Raw genomic sequence first — 26,937 nt, forward strand, 5'->3', positions numbered from 1 at the left:
GACTTAATAAGCCACACTTAAAAATTTAGGAATTGCATTGCATTAGATAACAAAATATCAAACCAAGTGGTACTTAAAAAAAAAAAAAAAAAAAAAAAATTTACATAGCACTCTTTTTATGTCACAAAAAGGAGTTTGTTAGGTTGTAAACGATAATGCAATACTGTACAGTATGTGTACTGACAAAAATTATTTGGATTGTCTGGTTGTCAAACATTAGTGGATCATGTCCATTGTCAATGTAATGAACTACACTGTGGTTTCTCTGCTAGGACCTGGGTGAACCTGAGAGGAACTGACTTTATACTTACAATAAAAATTGCCTTTGGACCAGTTGCATAAATGTAACTGCAAAACATGGCTAAGAAAAGTGTAGTTCTGGAGACAAAAGCTTAGCATCATTGTTTGCAAATGCTACTTGGTTTTTGATATTGTTTTGTATGTGCAATGAAAACCATGCATTTGTAAGCATGACTTAAAGGGATAGTCCACACACACACACACACACACACACACACACACACACACACACACACACACACACACACAAAATGCTCTCATCATTTGCTCACTCTTATATCATCACAGATGTGTATTACTTTCTTTCTTCTGCTTAACACAAATGAAGATTTTTAAGAAGAATATCTCAGCTATTAATAGGTCCATATAACGCAAGTGGATGGGTACCGCAATTTTGAAGGTCAAAAAGCACATAAAGGCAGCATAAAAGTTATCCATAAGATTCCAGTGGTTAAAGTCATATCTTCAGAAGTGATATGATAAGTGTGGCTGAGAAACAGATCAATAATTAAGTCCTTTTTTACGACCAATCCCCACATTCACTTTCACATTCTTCTTCTTTTTGTATTGGCAATTCACATTTGTCATGCATATCGCCATCTATTGGCAGGGAGGAGAATTTATAGTAAAAAATGACTTCAAAATGTATCTTTTTCTCAGCCACACTTATCATATCGCTTCTGATGATATGAATTTAAGTGTCACTGGAGTCATTTGGATTACTTTTATGCAGCCTTTATATGATTTTTGGAGCTTGAACGGTCTGGTCACCATTCACTTGCATTGTGTGGACCTACAGAGCTGAGATATTTTTCTAAAAATCTTTGTTTGTGTTCAGCAGAAGAAAAAAGTCATACACATCTGGGATGGCATGAGGGTGAGTAAATGATGAGAGTATTTTCATATTTGGGTGAACTATCCCTTTAAGTGCTGGTGTATTTGAATGTGATTTTTGTATTTTAGAGCATTCCAGGTCTCCCAGTTATGTGTATTTATGATTTCAAATCTCATTGGTTGGAGTAAGTCTCTGGATCACCTCATGCTGTTAAGTCAGCTCTTTTCTGTAGGCAACTGTTACAACTTTAGCAGTACTGTTGGGCCAAATTATGCAATTCCTGTAAACAGTTGTTTTTTTTTATCCACAAAAGAGGAATTTAGATAATATAAAACCTTATTCACTAGAAAAGGAAAACACCTGAAACCACTGAATATACCTGACCCTGAAAAACACCAGACCACCAAACACAACTATACCAGAAAAAAACAGACCACTTAACACTACTATCGGCACAAATACAAGACCACCATACACAATCAGACATCCAAACTTCTATGACTTAAAACACCTGAATGCTAAACTCAACTGTCCCAAAACAAAACTACCTCTGCAACTAGATTTGACACTATGACTTGGGTTCGAGATCTGCTCCATAATATTACAGTCAGCTGAACAAATCCACATTAATTGAACAATTCACATTCATTCCTTCTTTCTCTCTCTGTCCCTATATCTCTCAAAGAAAACGAACGTACAGTAAGGAGGCCGTGTACAGCGACAAACTCCAGCACTACAGCACCGGCAGAGGTGAGCCTCCTGTTCTTGAGCAGTTGATACTCACTGACAATTGTGATTTATTCTTGACTCTGACAGGCCTGTGTGTTTTGTCAGTGCTGACACTAAAACGCTTTCCCTAACAGTCTGCTTTCGATAGCCTTGAATAAAGCTTTAGGCTCATTAGGAAGTGAAAACTCGCTCTCTTTCTCTCTCTCTGTTTCTCTCTCCTGAGCCTCTCGGAGGATTTGGAAAACAAAATGTAATTAATATAAGTGCAGATGAAAAAGTAAACAAATGTTGTGACAGCCAGGTTTGCACATCAAACAGACAATTTAGAAAAAAGAACAGAGAAACGATGAAACAAAAGTCTGTGAGAACATGATCTTGCTGTCGAGAGAAATATTTGGATAATTTCTGGATCAGAATTTAGTCATTCTTGAATGTTAATGCATATGAGCTGTAACAAAGCCAAGGACTCTCAACTATGCATATAATTGAATGACATGTCACAGACATCCTGGGGTTTCCCTACATTAGCATTATTAAAACTTTCCTTAAGATGATGAAAGTGTCTTCATACAGAAGTTAACTTCACCGGGGCATTTAAACTTTTTCTAGCAAGAAACTAAAGCATTGACCTTAGAACTAAGGACAGGGGCATGTCTCTTCCAAAAAATCCCCATGGTAATCATAGTTTCTGTCAAAATACCACTGTTTTTGTTTCTACTGTAAGACACTGTAAGATGCTTTCACAATCTGTCAGTTAGGTCTTTGTAATTATTTGTTTATTTAGGACAATGGTGACTAATGCATATTTTTCAACAATGTATATTTTGGCTGAAACTATGGTTACTATGGTACATTTTCATAAGGTATATGTTTGTGGGTGAGTGAGTTGTGTAGTTATCTTATATCTTGTTTTGTCCTCATACTGTATCATGGTTTCAGCTTTTTCACTAAGGTGATACTGAAGTTACGTTACTGGAAATGAAGGGCAGCGACCTAACATCGACTAGTTACTTTTTGGGCTAATAGCCATTTAATGTGTTTAATCATATCTGTGCATTTTAAGCGCTGATATATTTGGGGGTTTTATTTTAGTTAAGGTGTCTATAATCTAAAATGAAAAAAAAAAAAGTGTAATGTAATGCTGTGAAATAGATTGTGAAACACACTTTTACTTACACTCAGGTTCATGCTAAACTATTGAAGCTCACAGTTTGACCCTCATGACACAATTCCAGATGGACAGACACACCTACCCACAACACACACACTTTTAAATGTAAATTAATGGTAATTTGTGTCAGCATTCATTCCTAAGTGCTCCAGATGTTGCTGGTTGACAATCTATCTTTCTGTCTGTCTGTCATTCTATCGAACATTCTGTCATTCTATCACTCCATCTAACACTATCTCATTCTAACATTCTGTTGTTCTAACATTCTTTCTGTCGTTCTGACATTCTGTAATTCCATCAAACATTAATTGTTCTATCATTCTATTTAACATTCTATCATTCCAACATTTTATTGTTCTACATTTTTTTCTGTTATTCTGTCATTATATCTATTATTCTATTGTTCTGTCGTTCTAACATTCTGTCATTCTATCTAATATTCTGTCTTTTTATCTAAAATTCTCTCGTTCTATCTATCATTTTATCTGACATTCTGTTGTTCTAACATTCAGTTGTTCTAACATTGTCATTCTTTCTAACATTCGATCGTTCTGTCATTCTAACATTCATTCTACATGTATCTAATATACTATCATTCTAACATTCTATTGTTCTAACATTCTTTCTGTCATTCTATCTAAAATTATATAATGCTAATATTGTATTGTTCTATCTAACATTCTGTCATTCTAACATTATGATGTCCTAACACAATTGATATAACTGTATCATTCTTAAATTCTTTCTATTGTTCTAACATTGTTTCTATCTAATATGTAAAGTTGTTTAAATCGTTGGATTGCAGGGTTTGCAGCGTTACGTTGTCATTGCAACAAAGTTGTACACTTGGATATAACTTTACACAGAAATGTTTAGTAAGCAATTTTATCACACTAAAATCATGTTAACATGCATATATGGTTTACGTCTTGTAGCTATACTTTTGAAACAGTGAGTATTTTAACATTTATGGATGTTCATTCACTTCCATTGTAAGTGCCTCACTGTAACCCAGATTTTTCAGTAAATAAAGGGACGAGTCAAAAAATACTATTTGTGGAAATCAACATTATGCTACAAATGCTGTTGATTAAGCTTAAACAAGGGGCTAAAGAAGAATGTCAGAAAATTCTAGTTTTGCGTACCATTTAATTCTCTCGTTTTGCTAAACTCCCTCATCTGTTGTCGTGGAATTGCAGCTATTTCTGTACCATTATTTTGCTGAGTCACAACCAGTGCTGTTCAGCTAGTCAATCAGCTGGAACCTGGTTAGAAACTGAACTCCCACCTTTCTCTCTCTCTCTCTTCCTCTGTTTTTCTCTCTAATGAGCACCCTAAGGAGCTAAAAGACTTAAATTGCTGAGTAGGGGAAAAAAGTGAATGCTGGACAAAAAATTTAAATAAGATTTTGTGTGAAATATTGATTTAAAAGCATAATGGAATCTTGTGAGAGTTAGGCAGCAGTAATATGGCAGCCATAATGGACTTCGCTTCATAACACATGGCTGTTTAATACCAAGAAGAAATAAAAAAACTGGTCTCACCTGAGAGATGATCAAGGTGTGACTAATCTGACATAAATGTGCTTAAACTGTGTCAGTCGCTCAGGATAAGAGCACAAATGGGCTGATTTTGTCAAAGCCTCTTAACCTAAAACAGATCTTCTGGTGTATCTGGACGCATCAGAGCTGGCTTTCCTTTTAAACATCAGAACCTTACTCAGTTACTTAATTCGGGGTTTGGTTTAGATAGAAAGATGGATGGATGGATGGACGGACGGACGGACGGACAGACAGATAGATAGAAAAGACAGAAAGAGTGATAGATAGATAGTTTTCTGTCTGAAATGTGCTTTGAGTGTCTCAAACAAGCATCATACCATTCTAAACGAAAGCACATTTAATCGATAAGCACCACCAGTGTCTGTCCCCAGGGATCTTGGCAAGAAGTTTCTGTTGTCCTGTTTCACTGAGTTTTAGTGTCCTCCGTGGGTTCCTGCACTTAGCATCCTCCTGCTGGGGTTCGGGCAGCACTGATGGATTCCGGTCTCTCTCTCAGTTTTCTCTCTCCAGTGGGACTGGGGTTCAGTGAAGTGGCAGAGCTGTTGGTGTTCCAGGCACGCACGGATCAAGCGGCTATGAAATATTAACATATGTGTTTTTATATGCTTTTCTCAGCCATAAGGAACAAGGAGAGCCGTTGCTTGGCATTACTCCAGAGGACGAGGGGAGATAAACTGTTTGTCATTTGAGTTATTGATGAATAAAATAACTCTTTTTATAATATAAGCACTTTACATGTTTGTGAAGGTGTTTTTGAAATTAATAATTCAACCGAATGACCTACATAACTTTTTTAGCTTTTCAACATTTTATTATTTTTCCCTATGGTCGACTTTTAGTGTTAGTGAAGGTTTTTTTGCACCAAAAACAGACAGAATTTAGTTTATCATGTCCATTTCAATTTCTATCTTAAACCCTTAGAATTTTGAGTGAAATATAATATTAAGCGAGCAATAGTGTAGGGGGAGGCTTTATTTTGTCCATTGAGATTTGATTGGCTACAATATATTAGGCTATGATTTTATTGGTTAATATTATTTTACCCTACCGAAATATCCTTAATTACATTTGCAGAGAAGTAAAGTTTTTTTTGTTTTTTTTTTTAATTGGAGAAAGTGATTACATTTTCAAAAAATATTATGAAAACAAACATTCTTTTCTTCAGAATAAGGTATACTGATGAATTTTGTGCATGTATTTACATTTATGCATTTGGCAGACACTTTTATCCAAAGCAACTTACAGTGCCCCTGGAGCAACCTGGAGTTAAGTGCCTTGCTCAAGGACACAATGGTGGTGGCTGTGGGGATTAAACCAACAACCTTTTGCTTACCAGTTCAGTGCTTTAGCCCACTACACCACCACCACACCTCGACAGCATTAGTGGTATAATATTGATTACCACACAAGCTTATTTTGACTTGTTTCTCCTTTTAAATCGCAGTTACAGTAAAGTCCCAGGTATACTTCGCTTTTCTGCGTTCCGTAACGGATTGCACCAGGTTGACCGCATTGCCTTTTTAAAAGTATTCTCTTTTGACCGCAAGCGAATACGAATGCGTTTGATGCATATGCACTATGACTGTTTTGTGATACTCTTTTAGGACAGCCTGTGACAGGCGCATGCACCGATGATGCGCACAGACGAGGACCGCTTCCGAGTGTCGAGAAAATCTGGGCCACATGTGGTCAGTCCACGCCAATTGTGCTTATGACGAAATTTACGCCATGCATACTGTGTGCACAGTGATCAGCAACGTGGACAACAGAAGTATACTTTGGTTAAAATATACACTCTCTCAAAAGTATAGCCATAAAATGTAAACAGTATGTGTGCTAACATGATTTTAGTTTCCCTACTAAAATTAGATCATTCTAAAATTATTTGAACATGTATAATGTTTACGTCTTGTATTTTAAGGTTTATGGACTGGCCCTATGCACTTCCTTTGTAAGTGCCTTACTGTAACCGCAATTTTTGTCCTTTTTTAAATAAATGAGGGACGAGTTTTTTTTTTTTTTTTTTTTTGGTAATCAACATGATACCACAATTGCTGTTGGTTGAGCTTAACTTGTACTGAATCTAGAATATTCCTTTAAGCTTCATGTCTGGAATGTTGGGTTGTCAGTATGCAGGATGGGTTATTATTGTGCTAGAAGACGTGTGTCTCATGGCCTCTTCTGTCATTCGGGGTATCCTACCCTGGTCTCACCGCCCTCCAATATCTGAGTCAGTGCTTAACCCTTCTAAAGCAGACATTGCCAGCGAGCTCTTGCCTGTGTCTTTCAATGTGGTTGCATCAGCTTCCACACCTGCTATTTGGTCTCTTTTTTATTGGCCATCGGATATGAGCATTTCTTTTCAGAGCTCGTTTAATGTAAGTTTTATTTGTGTGGGTTGCCGGTTTTCTCTGATTCTCTGAGATTGCTTTCCGTGTTCCTTCTCTCTGTCACACAAACACACACGCAGGCTGATGTTTACACATGAAGTTTCATCTTCTGCCATGAAGAACAGTTTGATAGTGTGTCATTTTATCTGTTAATAAGGTCCTGTGGGGGATCGAGGCAGACAAGAATTTGATTTGGCTCTATCAGAGAAACGGAGAGAGACACACTCGCTGAAACTGTCTGGCATTCCCACTGCTTTTTAATGATGTCATAGTCACCATGAATCTATAATGTTTTTGAATGAAAAAAAAAAAAAGATAATAAAGATTGTAATGGCTGGCAAAAAAGTTTTATTTTTAGGGATGGGAATAACTTCCACTTAACTGCTCTGGTTCCTTAATTAACTCTATTAATTATTCTTTTAGATTTGAAAATGTAACTGGCCCTAACTATATACTAAACAAAAATACTAAAAAACAATAAAATTTCCTTTACACATTTTAAAGGAATAGTTCACCCAAAAAGGAAAATTCTCTCATCATTTATGCACCCTCATGCCATCCCAGATGTGTATGACTTTTTTTTAATTTATTTCTTCTGCAGAACACAAACAAAGATGTTTAGATGAATATTTCAGCTCTTTAGGTCCTTACAGCGCAAATTAATGGTGACAAACTTCAAAAAGGATGTGAAGGCAGCATAGAAGTAATAAATAAGTCTCCAGTGGTTTAATCCATGTCATCTGAAGCGATCAAATCGGTTTTGGGTCAGAACAGGCCAAAAACATCTTGCCATTGCAGGCTCTACAGTGAAAAATGAGTTACATTTTGGTTTCTTCTCACCCAAAACCGATTGGATTGCTTCAGAAGACATTGATTAAACCTCTAGAGTCATATTGATCACTTTTATGCTGCCTTGATGTGCTTTTTTTAGTCACCATTCATTTGCATTGTATTGACCTACAGAGCTGAGATATTCTTAAAAAAAATATCTTTGTTTGTCTTCTGCAGAAGAAAGAAAGTCTGGGATGGCATGAGGCTAAGTATATGATGAGAGAATTTTCATTTTTGGGTGAACTATTCCTTGAATATGAGGATGTGGCCATAATTAAAAATATAATATTCCATTTTAATAGATAATGTCACCATTTAACAAAAGAGTAATCTTATTGTTCATTAATATCTTGTATTTTATCTTGTATTTTTTACTTAATATTTTATTTTATTTTCTGCTAAATAACAACATAGTATTTAAATTGATTTTAGGATTTCTTCAGGGTTCTGGGTTGCTTCTAATTACAGTATCTATGTATGTATTTGTGAATGTTTGCTTAAATTCACCATTATGTTTTATTTTATGTATGTATGTATGTTCCTTATTGAAAGAAAGTCTATTAATAAAGCAATTCAAAGAAACTTCTGGTGCCAGGTGGTGATTTGTGGAATTCTGTTTTTTTTTTTTTTTCTAGAACTCTCTTTGAGGCCGGATCTGTCGAACTGCCACACGCCAATGGGCTGCCCAACCCTTCCTGGCTCTCCAGGGATGAAGATCTACATCGACCCCTTCACCTATGAGGACCCCAATGAAGCTGTGAGAGAGTTTGCCAAGGAGATTGATGTCTCCACTGTCAAGATTGAAGAAGTTATTGGGGCAGGTATGTGTGAATCTTTTGATCCACCTCAGAGTTGTTTGGTTTGGTTCGGTTCATGCTTAGAACTCTTTTATGACAAATTTGAAAAAAAAACCCTATGGAAAAAATGAATTGGAAAAACACTTCTGGAACCAAGATGTTTGAAAGAGTGGGTGGGCACTGTTGCACTCTGTTGCATTATTTACAGTATTTACAGTAAAAACATGCAATAAAAACAATACTGCAACACAGTGCCGAATGGTAAATGATTTTAAACACTATCACCCCTCTGAATCATGTCAGATGCATTAAATCTGCCTGTATATACTCAGCTACAAATATACTGTAGATATAGGCACTGCACAAAACAGCATCCTGAGGGTCCCTGCCGTTCTCCTTGGCGAGTCACGACAGAGATGCATTATGACTCACAGTCTGCTCTGGTGTACACAGCTCAAGATAATCCACTGATACACCTCATATGGATTTCAGATGGATCATACCAAATACACTCTACCATTTAGCACTAAAACCGAAATTAAAGTTTAAAAAGTTTATCTGTCGTTCACTCTTTCCTCTCTTTGCCCTTTTTTTGTGAGCTAAATTTATTTGAAAACGCTGCTGTGGCCACACAGATAGACTCAGCCTTGCTTTTCCTCCAAAGTAGCTTAGGTAAAGTTGTTTGAAGGACTGCCTGCATTATGCAAACTGGAGTTAGGTGCCATTCTTAAAGTCCTCTGTGACTCATTCCTGAGTTACAGTATCAAGAAATCAAATCTGCAACATTTAAGATACCCCATCCTGAGCATTATGTATGGAGGTTCTTTAGGTAAAAAAGGTTGAAATTTAGGTAAGAAAGGTTGAATTTATTTTATTATTTATTATTAGTTCATATTTATTATACAGACTATTATACATAATTTATTACAAGTCTGTAACGACAATGTTACTACACTCACTTAGGAACACCTGTATTCTTACTTACAGTACTTATCTGATTATCTAATCACCCAATCGTATGGCAGCAGTGCAATGCATAAAATAATACAGATACGGGTCAGGAGCTTCAGTTAATGTTCACATCAGCCATCAGAATGGGGAAAAAAATTTGATCTCAGTGATTCCGACCATGGCATGATTGTTGGTGGCGGATGGGCTGGTTTGAGTATTTCTATAACTGTTGATCTTCTGGGATTTTCACGCAGAACAGTATCTAGAGTTTACTCAGGATGGTGCCAAAATAAAAAATAAATTAAAAAAACACATCCAGTGAGCAGCAGTTCTGAATATGGTAATGCCTTGTTCATCAAAGAGGTCAACAAAGAATGACCAGACTGGTTTGAGCTGACAGAAAGGCTACGGTAACTCAGATAACAGCTCTGTACAATTGTAGTGAGCAGAATAGCATTTCAGAATGCACAACACGTCAAACCTTGAGGCGGATGGGCTACAACAGAAAAAGACCACGTTGGGCACTTTATTTGGACCATAGTGTTCCTAATAAAGTGCTCAGTGAGTGTATATGCTTAAGAACAGAATTAATTAATATAAAAGAAACCTTCAGTTGACCAGGACAGAAATGTATTATGTAATATAGACATTCATCAGATGCTTTTGTCCAAAAAGTCTAAGGTCGCTCACATTACTACAGTTTGCATTTGCATGAGAGAACATAGATAATCCATTGTTTTAATGGGAATGATGCGTTGCAAGGATGTAGAGCAAAAGGGTTTGCAAAAATTATGCTTTGAGACATCTTTATAATACAATGGTAGTGGATAGTTCCTATGTTTAAACAAGGACCCAAAAGATTTTCACTGAAAAATTATTTATTTTTTAAGTAGTTCCTCACCATTGTATGCCTTCAGAAGACTTGGAATATGACACATGAGTCACTACTTTTATGAAACTTTTTAAGCTTTAAAGTGAGGCACTATTAATTGCCATTGTATTGAAAAGATGCACTGGGATATTTATTAAAGCATCTCCTTTTGTGTTCCGCATAAGAAAGTAAGTCATGCGGGTTTAGAACAACAAAATTATTAAATTATTACAGAATTATTATTATTTATTATTAGTTCATATTTATCATACAAACTGTTATACATACTTTTATTACAAGTCCGTAACGACAATGTTACTACACTCACTGAGCACTTTATTAGGAACATCTGTACACTTACCTATTCATGCAGTTATCTAATCAGCCAATCGTGTGGCAGCAGTGACATGCATAAAATCATGCAGATACAGGTCAGGAGTTTCAGTTAATGTTCACATCAACCATCAAAATGAAAATTGTATTAAAGCATCTCCTTTTGTGTTTTGCATAAGAAAGTAAGTCAATCGGGTTTAAAACAATACAATTATTAAATTAATACAGAATTGTTATTTTTGGGTTAACTACCCTTTTAGTACTGTGTTTTTATGATGGCTGGTAGTATGAGCAGTGCAAGCCTTGTTGGTTTTGATGGCTTAAATGTCTTTTTATCTCTCTTTGCCCCAGGTGAGTTTGGGGAAGTGTATAAAGGTCGACTCAAACTGCCCGGAAAACGAGAGATCTATGTTGCCATCAAAACACTGAAGGCGGGCTATTCTGAGAAGCAGAGACGTGACTTCCTGTCAGAGGCGTCGATCATGGGGCAATTTGACCACCCCAACATCATTCGTCTGGAGGGCGTAGTCACCAAGAGCCGGCCAGTCATGATCGTCACAGAGTTTATGGAGAACGGGGCTCTCGACTCCTTCCTTAGGGTGAGTTCAACAACCTAAACATGCATTCTCTGTCTCTCTCCCTTTTTATATCTCTCTTTCTAGCATGGACAACTATACTGCTTAATCAATGTTTAGCGCATTTCTTTTCCAATCTCATGGATTGGTTTTGCCCGAGCTTTGATCTGGTCCCGTAATAAAGGGCCCTCTTTGAAGTCGGCTTACAAATCCACCACATCCGAGTAGAGTTGCCATCGATCCACCCTCCCACCCCTGTTTGTTATCGTATGTTTGGTTTAAAGCCTTTCCCCTCAGTTCTGCAGTGTCGCGGCTGTGTGCTGAAGTTACGGCAAATGTTTGAGGAGCTATAAGGTCCCCCACTGTATGTTTTAAACGCATTTCAGAAATATACACTGATTAAGAGGTTTAAAAACAGATGGAAGTGTGAAAAGGAGGTGATGTGAACTAGTTGATTAAAATCGATGTGTCAAAGAGCAGAGTGTCTTTTTTATCGTCATGTAAACCCACAAGATCTTTATATACTCCGTGCTGCTGTTTATCCCAAACATGAAAGGTTCTCTCTCTATATGAACAGAGATATTTATTAATAACGCTTATTTATAAAATATAGAAAAACAGCCATGGCTCAAAGCAACTTACAGTACTTTGATATAACACAAACTCCCTGAACATTTTTTGGAGTAACTCTATGAGCCATCCTTACTTGGGAATGGACATGCAGTCTTACGGCATTTTCACACTCGAAAAAGTACTTTTTTTTGCAGATCTGAGTCTGTTTGATCTCAGAGTTTGCTTCCTTTGAGCCTATTCACACAGAGATTCTGGGGGAAAAAAAAGGAATTTTAGCAACTGTTCTGGAATTGAGATATTTTGTTAATTCACACTGACAGAGCTTTGCCGTAACCTATGCTGGCATTCACACACATTCAGGAAAAATCCCGTAAAGACAAAAGTGACATCACAGTGTGACGTCTAAAGCACAGCGTCTTGAGGTTACTGATAACCTGCGACTTCTCTCTCAAGAAGCCCAGCTCTTTCATGCTTTTGTTAACAAATACATTGTGAATAGTACTACTAAAACCTATGGTTCATTTCTTTGTCTGTACCAATAATGAGTAGCTCCCTGGTGTTGGTATCACTCAAATTTGCAGTCATTGTAATTGTCTTTTCTTTTTTTTTTTTTTTTTTTTTATTTGCATTTTTTCTTTTTTTACTTTTTTTTTTCTGTATTTGGGGTGTAAAGGTAAGAGATGTGCATGATACCCAATTATTTTATTCTGGCAGTTATTACCTTTGAGACCATGAGATCATTTTTGTATTGTTCAATGTTAATTATTTTTGTGTTATTGACTGCTGTCTATCTACTGAATTGCCTCTCGAGGACAATAAAGATTGAAAGCATAAGTGACAACCGTCCAAAAAAAATAAAATAAAAATAAAATAAAAATAAAAAATCACGGTATCAAGGTGCATTACAAAATGTATATAATTGAATAATAATATTATTGAATATGATGTTTAAATAATATTATGATTTATTTATTTTTATTTTTTGTGCTTTTTTATTTATTTTTTGCTAATTTAGTTTGATTCTAAACAATACCTTGCCTACTGAATTTTTTTTTTTCCATGGACAAGGTAAAAAATATGAATTTTGTCTTCAGACATTAGCATTTATTATAATCAAAAATGATTATTCTTTTGCCATTTATGGTAACACTTTATTTTGATGATCCCAAATAGATATTTAACTGACTGTAAGTGACTTATCAGCTGGCTTGTTATAGCTAGTAAACAGTGTTTCAACAAACATTCAGAAGACTTTCAGTAGCCTGTATATAGATCTTTATTAATGGCCTACTTACATTATTGTTGAGAACATCAGTTCATTAAAAGGTCATTAATAAAGATCTATATTCAAGCTACTGAAAGTCTGTTGAATGTTTGTTGAAACACTGTTTACTAGCTACAGCAAGTTAAGTCGATAAGCTGTTATTTTGCTGCTGTTATACAGGCTATTGATAGCCTACTGAATGTTTGTTGAAACACTGTTTACTAGCTATAGCAAGCCAGTTGATAAGTCACTTATAGTCAGTTAAATATCTACTTGGGACCATCAAAATAAAGTGTTACCCCATTTATGTGTTGGTGTTTTTTTTTTTTCCCAGGCTACTTTCTGTTTTCTGATATCACTGTCCTTTTTTCTGTATGCCTGAAGCACTTTTTAGACTCTGCATTTGAAAATAAAACTTTTCAGCAGTAAAGGCGTTGTATGCTTACTGTTGTGCTGCAGCTGACCTCAAGGCTTAAATCCATTTGCAGTGTGTGTGAGTGAAAGCATAAACATAACATTAGTCTACGTATAAACTCAATGATTCATTATAAATCTGTGTACTGGATCTGGTTGTGTTTTTTATGTGGTCTATCTTTTATTAGCCTATTTATTGTGTTTTCAATTACAATTATATTTACAAATTCTGTGGGATGATGCTCACGGAGTTGGCACAGTAGCCTAATTCATTTTTTTTTATTTTTTTTTTATCACGTCAGGTTTATGATGCTGTAAATGTAGCAAATTATCTCTTCATAGAACTGATATTTCCAATGGAAACGTTCATTCCTTCACTTGGATTTGAAAAAAATAACAATTAAAAATAAATCTGAAAAAACTTTATATTCACGCAATGCCTTGAATTAGAAAATGTCAACGGTATGACCTCGGTCTACTGTGAAAATCTCTAGTTTGCATACAAACTTTCTCCTTCACATAATAAATACATCATCACTACGACACACACCCTTCATGGTTTTGGCTCTGCCTTTAACACTCAGCAGTGTTGGGTAAGTTACTTTAAAATGTAATCCACTAAAAATTACTAACTTCTCTAAAATTATAATCACATTACTAATAACTTTACATTTAAGTTACTTTCTAAAACACTTGTCACAACAATTTGTTTGTTTTTCCGGTCAACAAATTCAAAATAATGTCTATTTTCTCCTTGCTCATTGTCGCACACACTTCAGCTGTCACAGAAACGCAAACAGACATACATATGAACATATGAATTCACATTTGAATTGTTTTACACATAAATAATATTTTTTTAGAAATATTTGTAACCCAGGAAATGTACTTAAAATAATTACTTTCATTGCAAGTCAGTAACTGTAATATGATTACAATAATTAAAATGTAATGTATTACACAACTTTTTGTGCCTAAAAGTAAATATATTATTGTAACCAATTACTTTGTAATCCAGTTACACCTAACACTGTCACTCAGACATGTTCTGGAATTGATCCCAGCGATGCTACTTGGGTCTGATCCCGGGAAAAAAATTTCTGCCATTCCAGCTTCATTTGCGCTCACACAGAAGGCTCCGCGGCAATTATTCCAGAAGAATCCCAGAATCAAAGCACAGTGTGAATCAGGTTTTGGTTAGTTTGAAAGCTGTTTTTAACATTCGGGTCCATACCAAGGAATTACACCCAAGTGCGCTTTTTGGGTCTTGGTTCATGGCTCGGGGTTCATGGAGTCTCCAGTATATGTGGAATTGTTAGCAATCGATTTGGAATTTTATTTTAGGAAGTATGTAAATTCTCTGCATGACCTATTACTCAATGTCTATACTCACTGTATCCTATATATCCTACTTTGGTAAATCACATTAAGCATTCTGCAGTGCAATGTGGAATATTAGCAGCCATTATAATAGTGTCTTTCAACATTTTTCAGCTACCCTTTGACCAGATCAAACTGTAAATATGATTACCTCAAAGAGCTCCTATGAGGTTGAACATTGACTTGTTGATGAGCATCATTTGACATTGCCTCTTTCTGTGTTGATACTGCAGCAAAACGATGGGCAGTTCACAGTAATCCAGCTGGTCGGGATGTTGAGGGGTATTGCAGCAGGGATGAAGTATCTGTCTGAAATGAATTACGTCCACCGAGACCTCGCCGCCCGCAACATCCTGGTCAACAGCAACCTTGTGTGCAAGGTGTCGGATTTTGGCCTGTCCCGTTATCTGCAGGAAGACACCTCTGACCCAACCTACACCAGCTCACTGGTAAGACATTGTTTAGGCTTGTCGGACATCCCATTTAATTTGAAACAGGAAACAGGTGCCATGTTTGGCACTGTAGCTTGAGATAAGTGAAAAGGCAAGCACAGTCTCGTTTCTGTTCACCCTTTGCCCCTCAATTCCTCATGTTTTGCTCTCATTTTCTCATTCTCATCTGCCTTGTTTGCTTATTATATTACAACTTGTCCTAACCAGATGTGACGAGATAAGATTCCAGTGACAAGCAGTCTGTCTGGTCACACCAGGCGCGATGCGACACTGCAATATTAATACACTAAAATGAGGATAATTAACAATAAAATGGAGAAAACAGAGAAAAAACAGATTACAGACGGAACAGTCTATTTATTGAACGCAAATAATTTTCTCACTTAAGCTCCATTACACTTTCTACGGCAAGCCCCGAGGGGATAAATACACAATCACACACGTACACGGGGCAAAGTTATGTTATGAATCGCATCTTTATTTAGTCTGTAACGATTATGTTCATGCTGTATTCCTGTTGTTGTCGTGACCGGAAAGCGGAGATAAAGTCAGAATTAGCCGGTATGTCTCCCCACTGCCATTCTGAACCAATGTATGACAGAGCTCCGGCTGAAGAGAGCGAGACCTCAAGCACAACATTTGGAAGGTGTGTGACACCCTCGGCCAAAATAAAGTTGTTGTGAACAGGCTAGTAAGATGCCGGCTTTAATATACTGTAATAACAATAATTTTAGACCCATTTTTTGACTCCGCTGCCTGCCACGACGTTGCAGAATTAGAAACCATTCCAAAAATAGAAAGCCCTGTCGCTGTCGTGTGTTGCTGCTGTTTAGGACAAAAACTCTGATTTACATGGAAAAGACACCTTTTATCATGTCGCGGAATCGCATCGTGTCTGGTTAGGACATGGCATGCTAAGGCAACCATCTTTATTGTTATTGTGCATATGTAGGGTTAGAGATTTGGACTAGTATTAAAAAAGTATTAAAGGGGTAGTTCAACCAAAAACGACTTCCTTTTCTTTGTGTAACACAAAAGGAGATGTTAAGCAGAATGTTAGCCTCAGCCACCATTCACTTTCATTGCAACTTTTTTTTTTTTTTTTACGTACAATGAAAGTTAATGGTAACTGGGTGCTAACATAACATATCCTTTTCTTTTCCATGGGATAAATAAAGTCATACGGTCATATGAGTAAATTATGACATAATTTTCATTTTTGGGTGAACTATCACTTTTAACTTTGATGCGTAATTCGTCCCGTACTGTTTGTGCTACAGACGTGTGATACCTCAAAAAGAGGAGTGCTTTTACTTTTCTAAGTCAGGGTTTTTCCTGGGTCAAAAATGGTCTTCAGTGGTGACTTACGTACACGGTAATCCACATGCTTGAAGATGGTTTATTACATAACTGCATTTAATAATATACAACATAATTACTTAATTGCATTTCATGTTTACATTGGATACAAGTTATTTCTCACCATCTAAGTTTATGGAACCTTTTGAATTCAATGCAGATTATTATTATTATTTTTTTTTTTTTTTTTTGCTTTAAGGTGCTATGGGAAATGTAACTAAATTGAATTAATACCTTATTTCTATATATTTGTATTTATTTATTTACTTTTAGAAAGACTAGCTACATTGACTTAACCACAAAAAATTGGAGCCATCCATGGTCTTACCTATGCTTATGTCATTGCACTGTAAATATTAGGGCAATTACTGTACATAAAAGGGTTTAAAGTCTGGATCTCCAAGACTTATTGAAAAGTTATAGACAAAGTTTTCCTCCTGTCTAATATATGTTCTGTTTGAATGATGTTTGATATTAGGAAATAAACTGGCCTTGTTTTCCTTGAAATATTCAGAAATATTCCATAATTATTAAGAACATGATGAATATATATATATACAGGTGCATCTCAATAAATTAGAATGTCGTGGAAAAGTTCATTTATTTCAGTAATTCAACTCAAATTGTGAAACTCGTGTATTAAATAAATTCAATGCACACAGACTGAAGTAGTTTAAGTCTTTGGTTCTTTTAATTGTGATGATTTTGGCTCACATTTAACAAAAACCCACCAATTCACTATCTCAAAAAATTAGAATACATCATAAGACCAATAAAAAAAAACATTTTTAGTGAATTGTTGGCCTTCTGGAAAGTATGTTCATTTACTGTATATGTACTCAATACTTGGTAGGGGCTCCTTTTGCTTTAATTACTGCCTCAGTTCGGCGTGGCATGGAGGTGATCAGTTTGTGGCACTGCTGAGGTGGTATGGAAGCCCAGGTTTCTTTGACAGTGGCCTTCAGCTCATCTGCATTTTTTGGTCTCATTTTCCTCTTGACAATACCCCATAGATTCTCTATGGGGTTCAGGTCTGGTGAGTTTGCTGGCCAGTCAAGCACACCAACTTTTTTTGGTCATTTAACCAACTTTTGGTGCTTTTGGCAGTGTGGGCAGGTGCCAAATCCTGCTGGAAAATGAAATCAGCATCTTTAAAAAGCTGGTCAGCAGAAGGAAGCATGAAGTGCTCCAAAATGTCTTGGTAAACGGGTGCAGTGACTTTGGTTTTCAAAAAACACAATGGACCAACACCAGCAGATGACATTGCACCCCAAATCATCACAGACTGTGGAAACTTAACACTGGACTTCAAGCAACTTGGGCTATGAGCTTCTCCACCCTTCCTCCAGACTCTAGGACCTTGGTTTCCAAATGAAATACAAAACTTGCTCTCATCTGAAAAGAGGACTTTGGACCACTGGGCAACAGTCCAGTACTTCTTCTCCTTAGCCCAGGTAAGACGCCTCTGACGTTGTCTGTGGTTCAGGAGTGGCTTAACAAGAGGAATACGACAACTGTAGCCAAATTCCATGTCTGTGTGTGGTGGCTCTTGATGCCTTGACCCCAGCCTCAGTCCATTCCTTGTGAAGTTCACCCAAATTCTTGAATCGATTTTGCTTGACAATCATAAGGCTGCGGTTCTCTCGGTTGGTTGTGCATCTTTTTCTTCCACACTTTTTCCTTCCACTCAACTTTCTGTTAACATGCTTGGATACAGCACTCTGTGAACAGCCAGCTTCTTTGGCAATGAATGTTTGTGGCTTACCCTCCTTGTGAAGGGTGTCAATGATTGTCTTCTGGACAACTGTCAGATCAGCAGTCTTCCCCATGATTGTGTAGCCTAGTGAACCAAACTGAGAGACCATTTTGAAGGCTCAGGAAATCTTTGAAGGTGTTTTGAGTTGATTAGCTGATTGGCATGTCACCATATTCTAATTTTTTGAGATAGTGAATTGGTGGGTTTTTGTTAAATGTGAGCCAAAATCATCACAATTAAAAGAACCAAAGACTTAAACTACTTCAGTCTGTGTGCATTGAATTTATTTAATACACGAGTTTCACAATTTGAGTTGAATTACTGAAATAAATGAACTTTTCCACGACATTCTAATTTATTGAGATGCACCTGTATATATCTGTTCTCGAGTAGGAAACAAACATTTTCACTAGCACAGTCCCAACTCAGTAAGGTGTTCTTTTCATGGGAACAATCATAATATTATAACTAGTCTTACTGAATATATGAAAAATATCAATTAACATTTTTATTTTACTGAAGATTACTGAAGAAAAGCAGTAGCCTAAACACATTTAGAAATGAACTACATATAATCCACCTAATAGATTAGCATATTTAATATTAAAATTGCAACAACAAAAAAATGTCGAAATACTATAGTTACTGTTACTGCTGTAAAATCATGCTTAATTTCAGTAAGGATGATGATGTGTATTTGAAACACCTTTATTTTGATGCATGCCAAAATAATCCAGCAGAGCGAATCCATTGCTTGAGTGGTTCTATGATGGCTAGCTCGAGTCGTGACCCACTGAGTGGACTCACATGAAAACCAAGCTTTACTCCGATGAGCAGCATATTTAGTGCTTATAAAGCGCTGAACGTGAGATGAATATCATCATTTTGTTTCAGCAGCCCGAAATTTAGCTTGGGTGGCCACCCAAAAATTTTAATGCAGAAAAAAACCCTGTAAGTGATCAGACTTAAGATTTTTGCCTGGGAGATGATGAAATGTAAAAAAGTTTCACTTACATCGAAGGAAGAACACAAGTTATACCCAGGGAAGATAATATTATAGAGACTTGGGGGTAGGCTCTTTTGACTTGAACCTGTAAGGAACCACCTAGCAATCAACCAGAACACCCTAGCGACCACATGTGTTTAAAAAAAATTAAAAAACAACAACACTCAGAATACCTTATAGCAACTGCATAGCAACCATTATCAGAAATACATTTTTCCATTAAGGGGCAATATTTGACACATGGATTTGATTTTTAGGGGCATTTATTTTTTTGTATATATTTTTTTTTTACTTTGATGAGAGCATATATATATATATATATATATATATATATATATATATATATATATATATATATATATATATATATTATGTGAAATCCTTTTATCTTAAATACTTCAATTTAACCACATAAACTGTCTACTTGAATAATTACATTGAGAATTTATAACCTCTTGAATGGAAAATTATATCAACAACTCATATTATACAGTTGAAGTCAGAAGTATACATACACTTAGGTTGAAGTCATTAAAACTAATTTTTTAACCACTCCACAGATTTAATATTAACAAACTATAGTTTTGGAAAGTCGTTTAGGACATCTACTTTGTGCATGACAGGAGTAATTTTTCCAACAATTCTATACAGACAGATTGTTTCACTTTTAATTGACTATATCACAATTCCAGTGGGTTAGAAGTTTACATACACTAAGTTAACTGTACCTTTAAGCAGCTTGGAAAATTCCAGAAAATGATGTCAAGCCTTTAGACAATTAGCCAATTAGCTTCTGATAGGAGGTGTACTGAATTGGAGGTGTACCTGTGGATGTATTTTAAGGCCTACCTTCAAAGTCAGTCCCTCTTTGCTTGACATCATGGGAAAATCAAAAGAAATTAGCCAAGACCTCAGAAAAAAAATGTGGACCTCCACAAGTCTGGTTCATCCTTGGGAGCAATTTTCAAACACCTGAAGGTACCATGTTTATCTGTACAATTAATAGTATGCAAGTATAAACACCATGGGACCACGCAGCCATCATACCATTCAGGAAGGAGACGCATTCTTTCTCCTAGAGATGAACATAGTTTGGTGCGAAAAGTGCAAATCAATCACAGAACAACAGCAAAGGACCTTGTGAAGATGCTGGAGGAAACAAGTAGAAAAGTATCTATATCTACAGTAAAACGAGTCCTATATCGACATAACCTGAAAGACTGCTCAGCAAGGAAGAAGCCACTGCTCCAAAGCCACCATAAAAAAGCCAGACTACAGTCTGCAAGTGTACATGGGGACAAAGATTTTACTTTTTGGAGAAATGTCCTCTGGTCTGATGAAACAAAAATGGAACTGTTTGGCTATAATGACCATCGTTATGTTTGGAGGAAAAAGGGTGAGGCTTGCAAGCCGAAGAACACCATCCCAAACATCAAGCATGGGGGTGGCAGCATGATGATGTGGGGGTGCTTTGCAGCAGGAGGGACTGGTGCATTTCACAAAATAGATGGCATCATGAGGAAGGAAAATTATGTGGATATATTGAAGCAAAATCTCAAGACATCAGCCAGGAAGTTAAAGCTCTGTCGCAAATGGGTCTTCCAAATGGACAATGACCCCAAGCATACCTCCAAAGTTGTGGCAAAATGGCTTAAGGACAACAAAGTCAAGGTATTGGAGTGGCCATCACAAAGCCCTGACCTCAATCCAATAGAACATTTGTGGGCAGAACTGAAAAAGTGTGTGTGAGCAAGGAGGCCTACAAACCTGACTCAGTTACACCAGTTGTGTCTGGAGGAATGGGCCAAAATTCCAGCAACTTCTTGTGAGAAGCTTGTGGAAGGCTATCCAAAACGTTTGACCCAAGTTAAACAATTTAAAGGCAATGCTACCAAATACTAACACATTGTATGTAAACTTCTGACCCACTGGGAATGTGATGAAAGAAATAAAAGCTGAAATAAATAAATAATTTCAATAAGACATTTAACGTTCTTAAAATAAATTAGTGATAACGAACTGATCAAAAACAGGGAATGTTTTCTAAGATTAAATGTCAGGAATTGTGAAAAACTGAGTTTAAATGTATTTGGATAAGATGTATGTAAACTTCTGACTTCAACATCCTACAGTTTGTATAATTAGGGCTAGAAATTAATTTGAAGAAATCTCAGATCTAACAAATACAAAATTATTACAGGGACTTTTTTGTCACTTTTGGTGGCATTTTGCTCAAACCCCCCTTCATTTTTAACCCTTGCAACGCCCAGGTTTTCTGTCCAGTTTGTTTGTTTTTTTTTGTTTTTTTTTAAGCAAGGTCACATTTTAAGCAAGCACCAGCTTTGGAAGAAGCTCCATAATGTGTTTGATCAAAGCCAAATAAATGGACTTGCAATGGCCTGCCTCCCAAATGGAATGTTCAGTGTTCTTGAATTTTCTATTATGTATCATTAATAGACATCCAGGGCATCATTAGCCCCACAGTGCTGCGAATATTTAATATTAATATAAAATAGTTCTTCCTCTCACCTTCTTAAAGACTTTCTTTTCACAGCGCTGTGGTATTTTTAGTGCCGTGGATTTGCTGTGTTTGGAACTATCCATGTCTACTGGTAAAAAGACATTGTCTTGTTCCATCTAATCTGACCCTATTATGATGTATGTATTCGGGCTTCAGAAGCACCGGTGCTTTGTCAATCACACTTTTAGCAGGCCAACCCTTTAAAAACCATAATTCCTACCGCACTAGAAAGAAACAGCCCTAGGTAACATACTTTATTGAATGGGTTTTAAATTCACTTCAGACGTCTCATTGAAATGTCCTGTGCATTATAAGCAAACAATTTCATCTTTTTTTCACTCGGATGGTTTCTGAGTGCCAGATAGCAAAGATGCCGGTGAGAAGAGATGTGAGGCAGATGATAAGGAGATGAGACAACAGACAGGGAATATTTAGCTAATGTTTTGTCTCTCTTAAAATGTGTGAAAGCTCATTAAGTCCCAAAGGCAGCCGCTATTCATAAACAGGATGTCCTGCGGTGACTGTTGATTGACAAGAATATGCGGTGAAGGTGTGAACAGGGGTGTAATACTGATGTGACATCGCTGTCTTCCTTACTGATGGGGGTAGAATTTAATTACCCTCTGGGTTTTTCTTGCGTTTGTAAGCTCTTCATGCCCTTTGTTTTCCCAGCTTGATTTACTCTAGGATTTAGCAATGACGCATTGTTCCTCACTGAAACTTCAATGAAAATATCAGTAACTAAGGTGTAAAACTTTTGTAAAAAAAAAAAATAATAATAATAATTACTTATGTAGGCTTGAAGACAATGTTAGGGGTTAATAATTATTAATTAGTACTGGTGATATATCAGCTAGGTCGATTAATCAGACAATTTTTGGCCAGTTTGAGTATATTTCATTATTTATTAAAGGTGACATGTACTGTATAATTTCGGCACCACTTGCGTCATTAAATTGAATAATGTTTTCATACAGGTTTCCTTCCAAACACTACACCGTCTGTCATTGGTTGGACAAAAAGATTGGCTAAACCAATGTTGCTGTTTTGGCCATATACTTCAAAAAAGCAATATTTTGACAGCATCACAAAGCCGCAGTGTTTAGATTTTCTGCAGAAATCAACCAAAATAAATATAGTAATAATATATATTAACCCATTTTGCTCAGATGGGCCTTTAGATTTTAATTGTCAAAATATTAACAACTACAGTCTTGACCAACACAAAATAGGTACCGTTTGAAAGCTTAGAAGCTCTACTATCTAATACATGCAGGCATTATGACCAAAACTGAGGAAATACTTTTATATATATATATATATATATATATATATATATATATATATATAAATTGCACTCTACATATTATTGGAATCAGTAAAAATATAAAACTGATCAAATAGCCATGTGTCATATGTTGTTGGAAATCTCTCAAAGAGTAGAATACAACCAGCCTATTTGTTTTACTCGCAGACCAATATATAGTGAGTAATAGCTAAGTATATGTCTTTGACAATTATGTTAGTGTTGCTTATATGCAGAGTTTTTGCTTATAACTTCACGATAAATAAATGGAACATATAATTTTATTTATTTATCATGCATTTTGCACATATACAGGAAATTCTTTTTTTTTTCCTCACATATCCCAGCCATGATACAGCACCCCTGGAGTAGATAGGGTCAAGGGCCTTGCTCAATGGCCCAACAGTGGCATCTTGGCAGTGCTGAGGCTTGAACCCCCAACCTTCTGATCAGTAACCCAGAGCCTTAACCGCTGAGCCACCACTGCCCGCTAATAAAATATCACATACCTTTACTTAGTGGAGGTGATTATCTTTCAAGTGAGCCCACACACACAAGGTAATCGGATGCATAGATCATTAGATAATTCACATGAAGCACAGTGTTAAATATGGACAGCAGAAGATGGTGCCATGTAAATGACATAGACTCAGTGATGCAGACTCATTGAGTCAAAAGGTACTCATTCTTTGAAATCTCATTACTAAAATCATGTCCTTTAGTCATTGTTGTGTTTGCATGTGTAATAAGTTCTTATGTAAAATAATTATGTTTTATTTGTTTGAAGAGGCTTTTGGACACATGGAGACATTTTTGGACACTATGATAAATTTTATGTGTAATGCTATAACCTTTGATTTCTTTGTAGTATCAACACACTTTTTTTTCTCAGATACAGTTGACATGATTAGGAACAAAACAAAAGCAATTATTCAGAGCCACCTGATTTACACCCAGATATATATAATGTCAAATCAGAAAAAAAAAAATAAGGAAAAAGGTAAAGTTTTGGCTCAATTGTTTTGTGAGGTTTGAGCCGTTTCTTAAGCTGAGAGTCTCAAAATTTGAAAAGTTTTCTTTTTCACACTTGACCATCCTTGTTTTTTTTTGTTTTTTTCTCAAGTTATAAGCCTTTAATTTTTGGTATGCCACTGAAGCAGGAAATCTTTAAAAACATCTTCGTAAAGGGTTAAGCTTAATCAGGCAAATTTTAGTTAACCGTCATCTGCTGATAATCGTGCCAGCTTGGCTGATATACAAAAGTGTTAGTTCAACACTTCAATTCTAAAATCAGTAACACTTTACAATAAGGTTTCATTTGTTAACATTGGTTAATGCATTAGGTATCATGAACTAACAATGATCAGTACAAAATATATTTTTACAGCATTTATTAATCTTTGTTAATGTTAGTTAATAAAATTACAGTTGTTCATTGTTAGTTCATGTTAGTTCATAGTGCATTAACTTATGTTAACAAATGTTATGTTTTTGATTTTAAAATTCTATCAATATACTCTATGTTGAAATTAACATTAACCAAGATTAATAAATTCTGTAAAATTAGTGTTCATTGTTAGTTGATGTTAACTAACGTTAAAAAATTAAACCTTATTGTAAAGGATTAACCCAAAATCAACTAAAAACATTTTAAGCGGATAATAAACATTTTCTGTTTTTAATGAATTTTGGGTAAATATTGTGTAGAATAAGTGTTGGTTTGAATTCAGCAATTTTGTATATGTTCTCTTTGGCATCATTAGGTTGTATTAAACATATTTCGACATTAAACTGGCTTTTGGCCACCCTTTTCTCTAGAAATCAGCATCGTCCATTAAAAAAGCCATATTGGTCGACCACTATTTAATACGCAGCACATTGTTGTTTAATTGTGTTTGTTATACACTAAGCAATTAAAAAATCAAAGCCTCAGAGACATAAAACGTCATGTTTATTATTGTTTTTTTGCTTTGGTCATTATTTTGAGTTGGCTTGGCACTGACCCCTTGACCTCTCGAATGTCGGGATGAGAATTTTAAGGATCCATTCATTTTTACACACCTCACATTAATTGATCCTTGCCTTGTGCTCCCTTCTCCCTGACCCCACTGTACTGAGCTGAGTGAGGTGCCATCAGGCAAGGCTGAGAGATCAGGAAGGTGAAGATGATGACAACTGACTTAGCACAACATCAACCTGCCATCTCTATAAGATATCTCTCCCTATTCCTCATGTTTTTTTTTGTTTTTTTGTCCTTGTCTTGTCAAACTGTACCACGCGAGGGTCAGTTAGGATAAGTGCAACATACCTAACAATATACTTTCCTAGGACTTGACTTAACCCCCTCTGGAATTTTTAATTCAGCAATTAAAACATTAATTACAAAAGCCTGCAGAGCAATGCATACCATAAAAATGAAATTATTCAAAATAAACATTCCTATCAGAATTTGGACAAAGATATTTGATAGTGTCATACTCCCCATTGCTTAATATGGAAATGAAGTCTGGTTTACATTCAGTAATTATAGCCATACTGCTTGGGACAAGCGTCCTATAGAAGGTCTACATGTAGAATTCTGTAGAAGTGTCCTTCATGTCCACAGAAAGACACCCAATGACACATGTAGAGCAGAACTCAGCCGTCTATCTCTAAACTTAAATATTAAAAAAAATAATGTTAACATTTTGGATTCACTTAAATTCTAGTTCTAAAGATACCCTTCATGATAAAGCACTGAAAACACAACTCAATCCACAAAGTTCTATCTGTCTATTAGTGTCACAGATCACAAACAAAGCACCCAAAATCAATTCAAAACAACTAATAAGACTAAAAGAAATCATTTCTCTCCAAACCAGAATATACATGGAACATTGGAAGGAACAAACAAAAACACAAAGCCACCTACAACATTACCTTCAACACAACAGAGGGTATAGCCTTGCTGAATATCTGTTCTTGATCAGAAATACCAAACGTAGACAACTATTAACCAAATACAGACTAAGTGACCACCAGCTGGCCATTGAAATAGGAAGGCATAAAAAGACATGGCAACCTAAAGAAGATTGAACATGTGTCCACTGTACATCAGGTGAAGTACAGACAGAGGTACACTTCCTCCTTCACTGTGAAAAATGCAGAAATTGTACCTACTGTATGTCATGCCAATAAAGCAATTTGAATTTGAATTTGAGAGAGATTAAATGCTACTCCCGATTAAATCAAGTATTGCAGTGTGACCGAAAGGCTATTTTACTATTTATTAAGTCCAAACGGAATTGCAAAAATGTTTACTTTACAGCTTCACCTTTAATTTGCATTGAAAGCTTTCACCTTTAATTCGCATTGAAAATGTTATGTATATTACATGAATATTTTCTGAATGTCATGATATGTTTTTGATTTTATGTCGTAAAACTTAATGTATTTAGATACGCACAGGATCAATCACTTTTTTATTTTTTTATTTTTTTATGGAGAAACCACCTATGAAATGATAACACATGCATTTGGAAAGGTCAGTGCCAAATGTGGTTAAAGTTGAAATAGTTTGAC

General features: G+C 35.9%; 1 protein-coding gene across 1 annotated transcript in view; it reads left to right on the forward strand.

Annotated features, from left to right (window-relative positions):
- The window catches only part of LOC127443107 (ephrin type-B receptor 1-B), a 412,296-nt gene that overhangs the window by 353,956 nt on the left and 31,403 nt on the right, over window positions 1-26,937 (forward strand). The window contains exons 9-12 of the mRNA XM_051701623.1: window positions 1,821-1,885; window positions 8,454-8,639; window positions 11,122-11,369; window positions 15,210-15,425. Coding sequence (XP_051557583.1) covers window positions 1,821-1,885; window positions 8,454-8,639; window positions 11,122-11,369; window positions 15,210-15,425 — 715 coding nt within the window. The remainder of the gene's footprint in view (window positions 1-1,820; window positions 1,886-8,453; window positions 8,640-11,121; window positions 11,370-15,209; window positions 15,426-26,937) is intronic.

The sequence above is a fragment of the Myxocyprinus asiaticus genome, chromosome 6 (genome assembly GCF_019703515.2).
Source record: "Myxocyprinus asiaticus isolate MX2 ecotype Aquarium Trade chromosome 6, UBuf_Myxa_2, whole genome shotgun sequence".
Lineage (NCBI taxonomy): Eukaryota > Metazoa > Chordata > Actinopteri > Cypriniformes > Catostomidae > Myxocyprinus > Myxocyprinus asiaticus.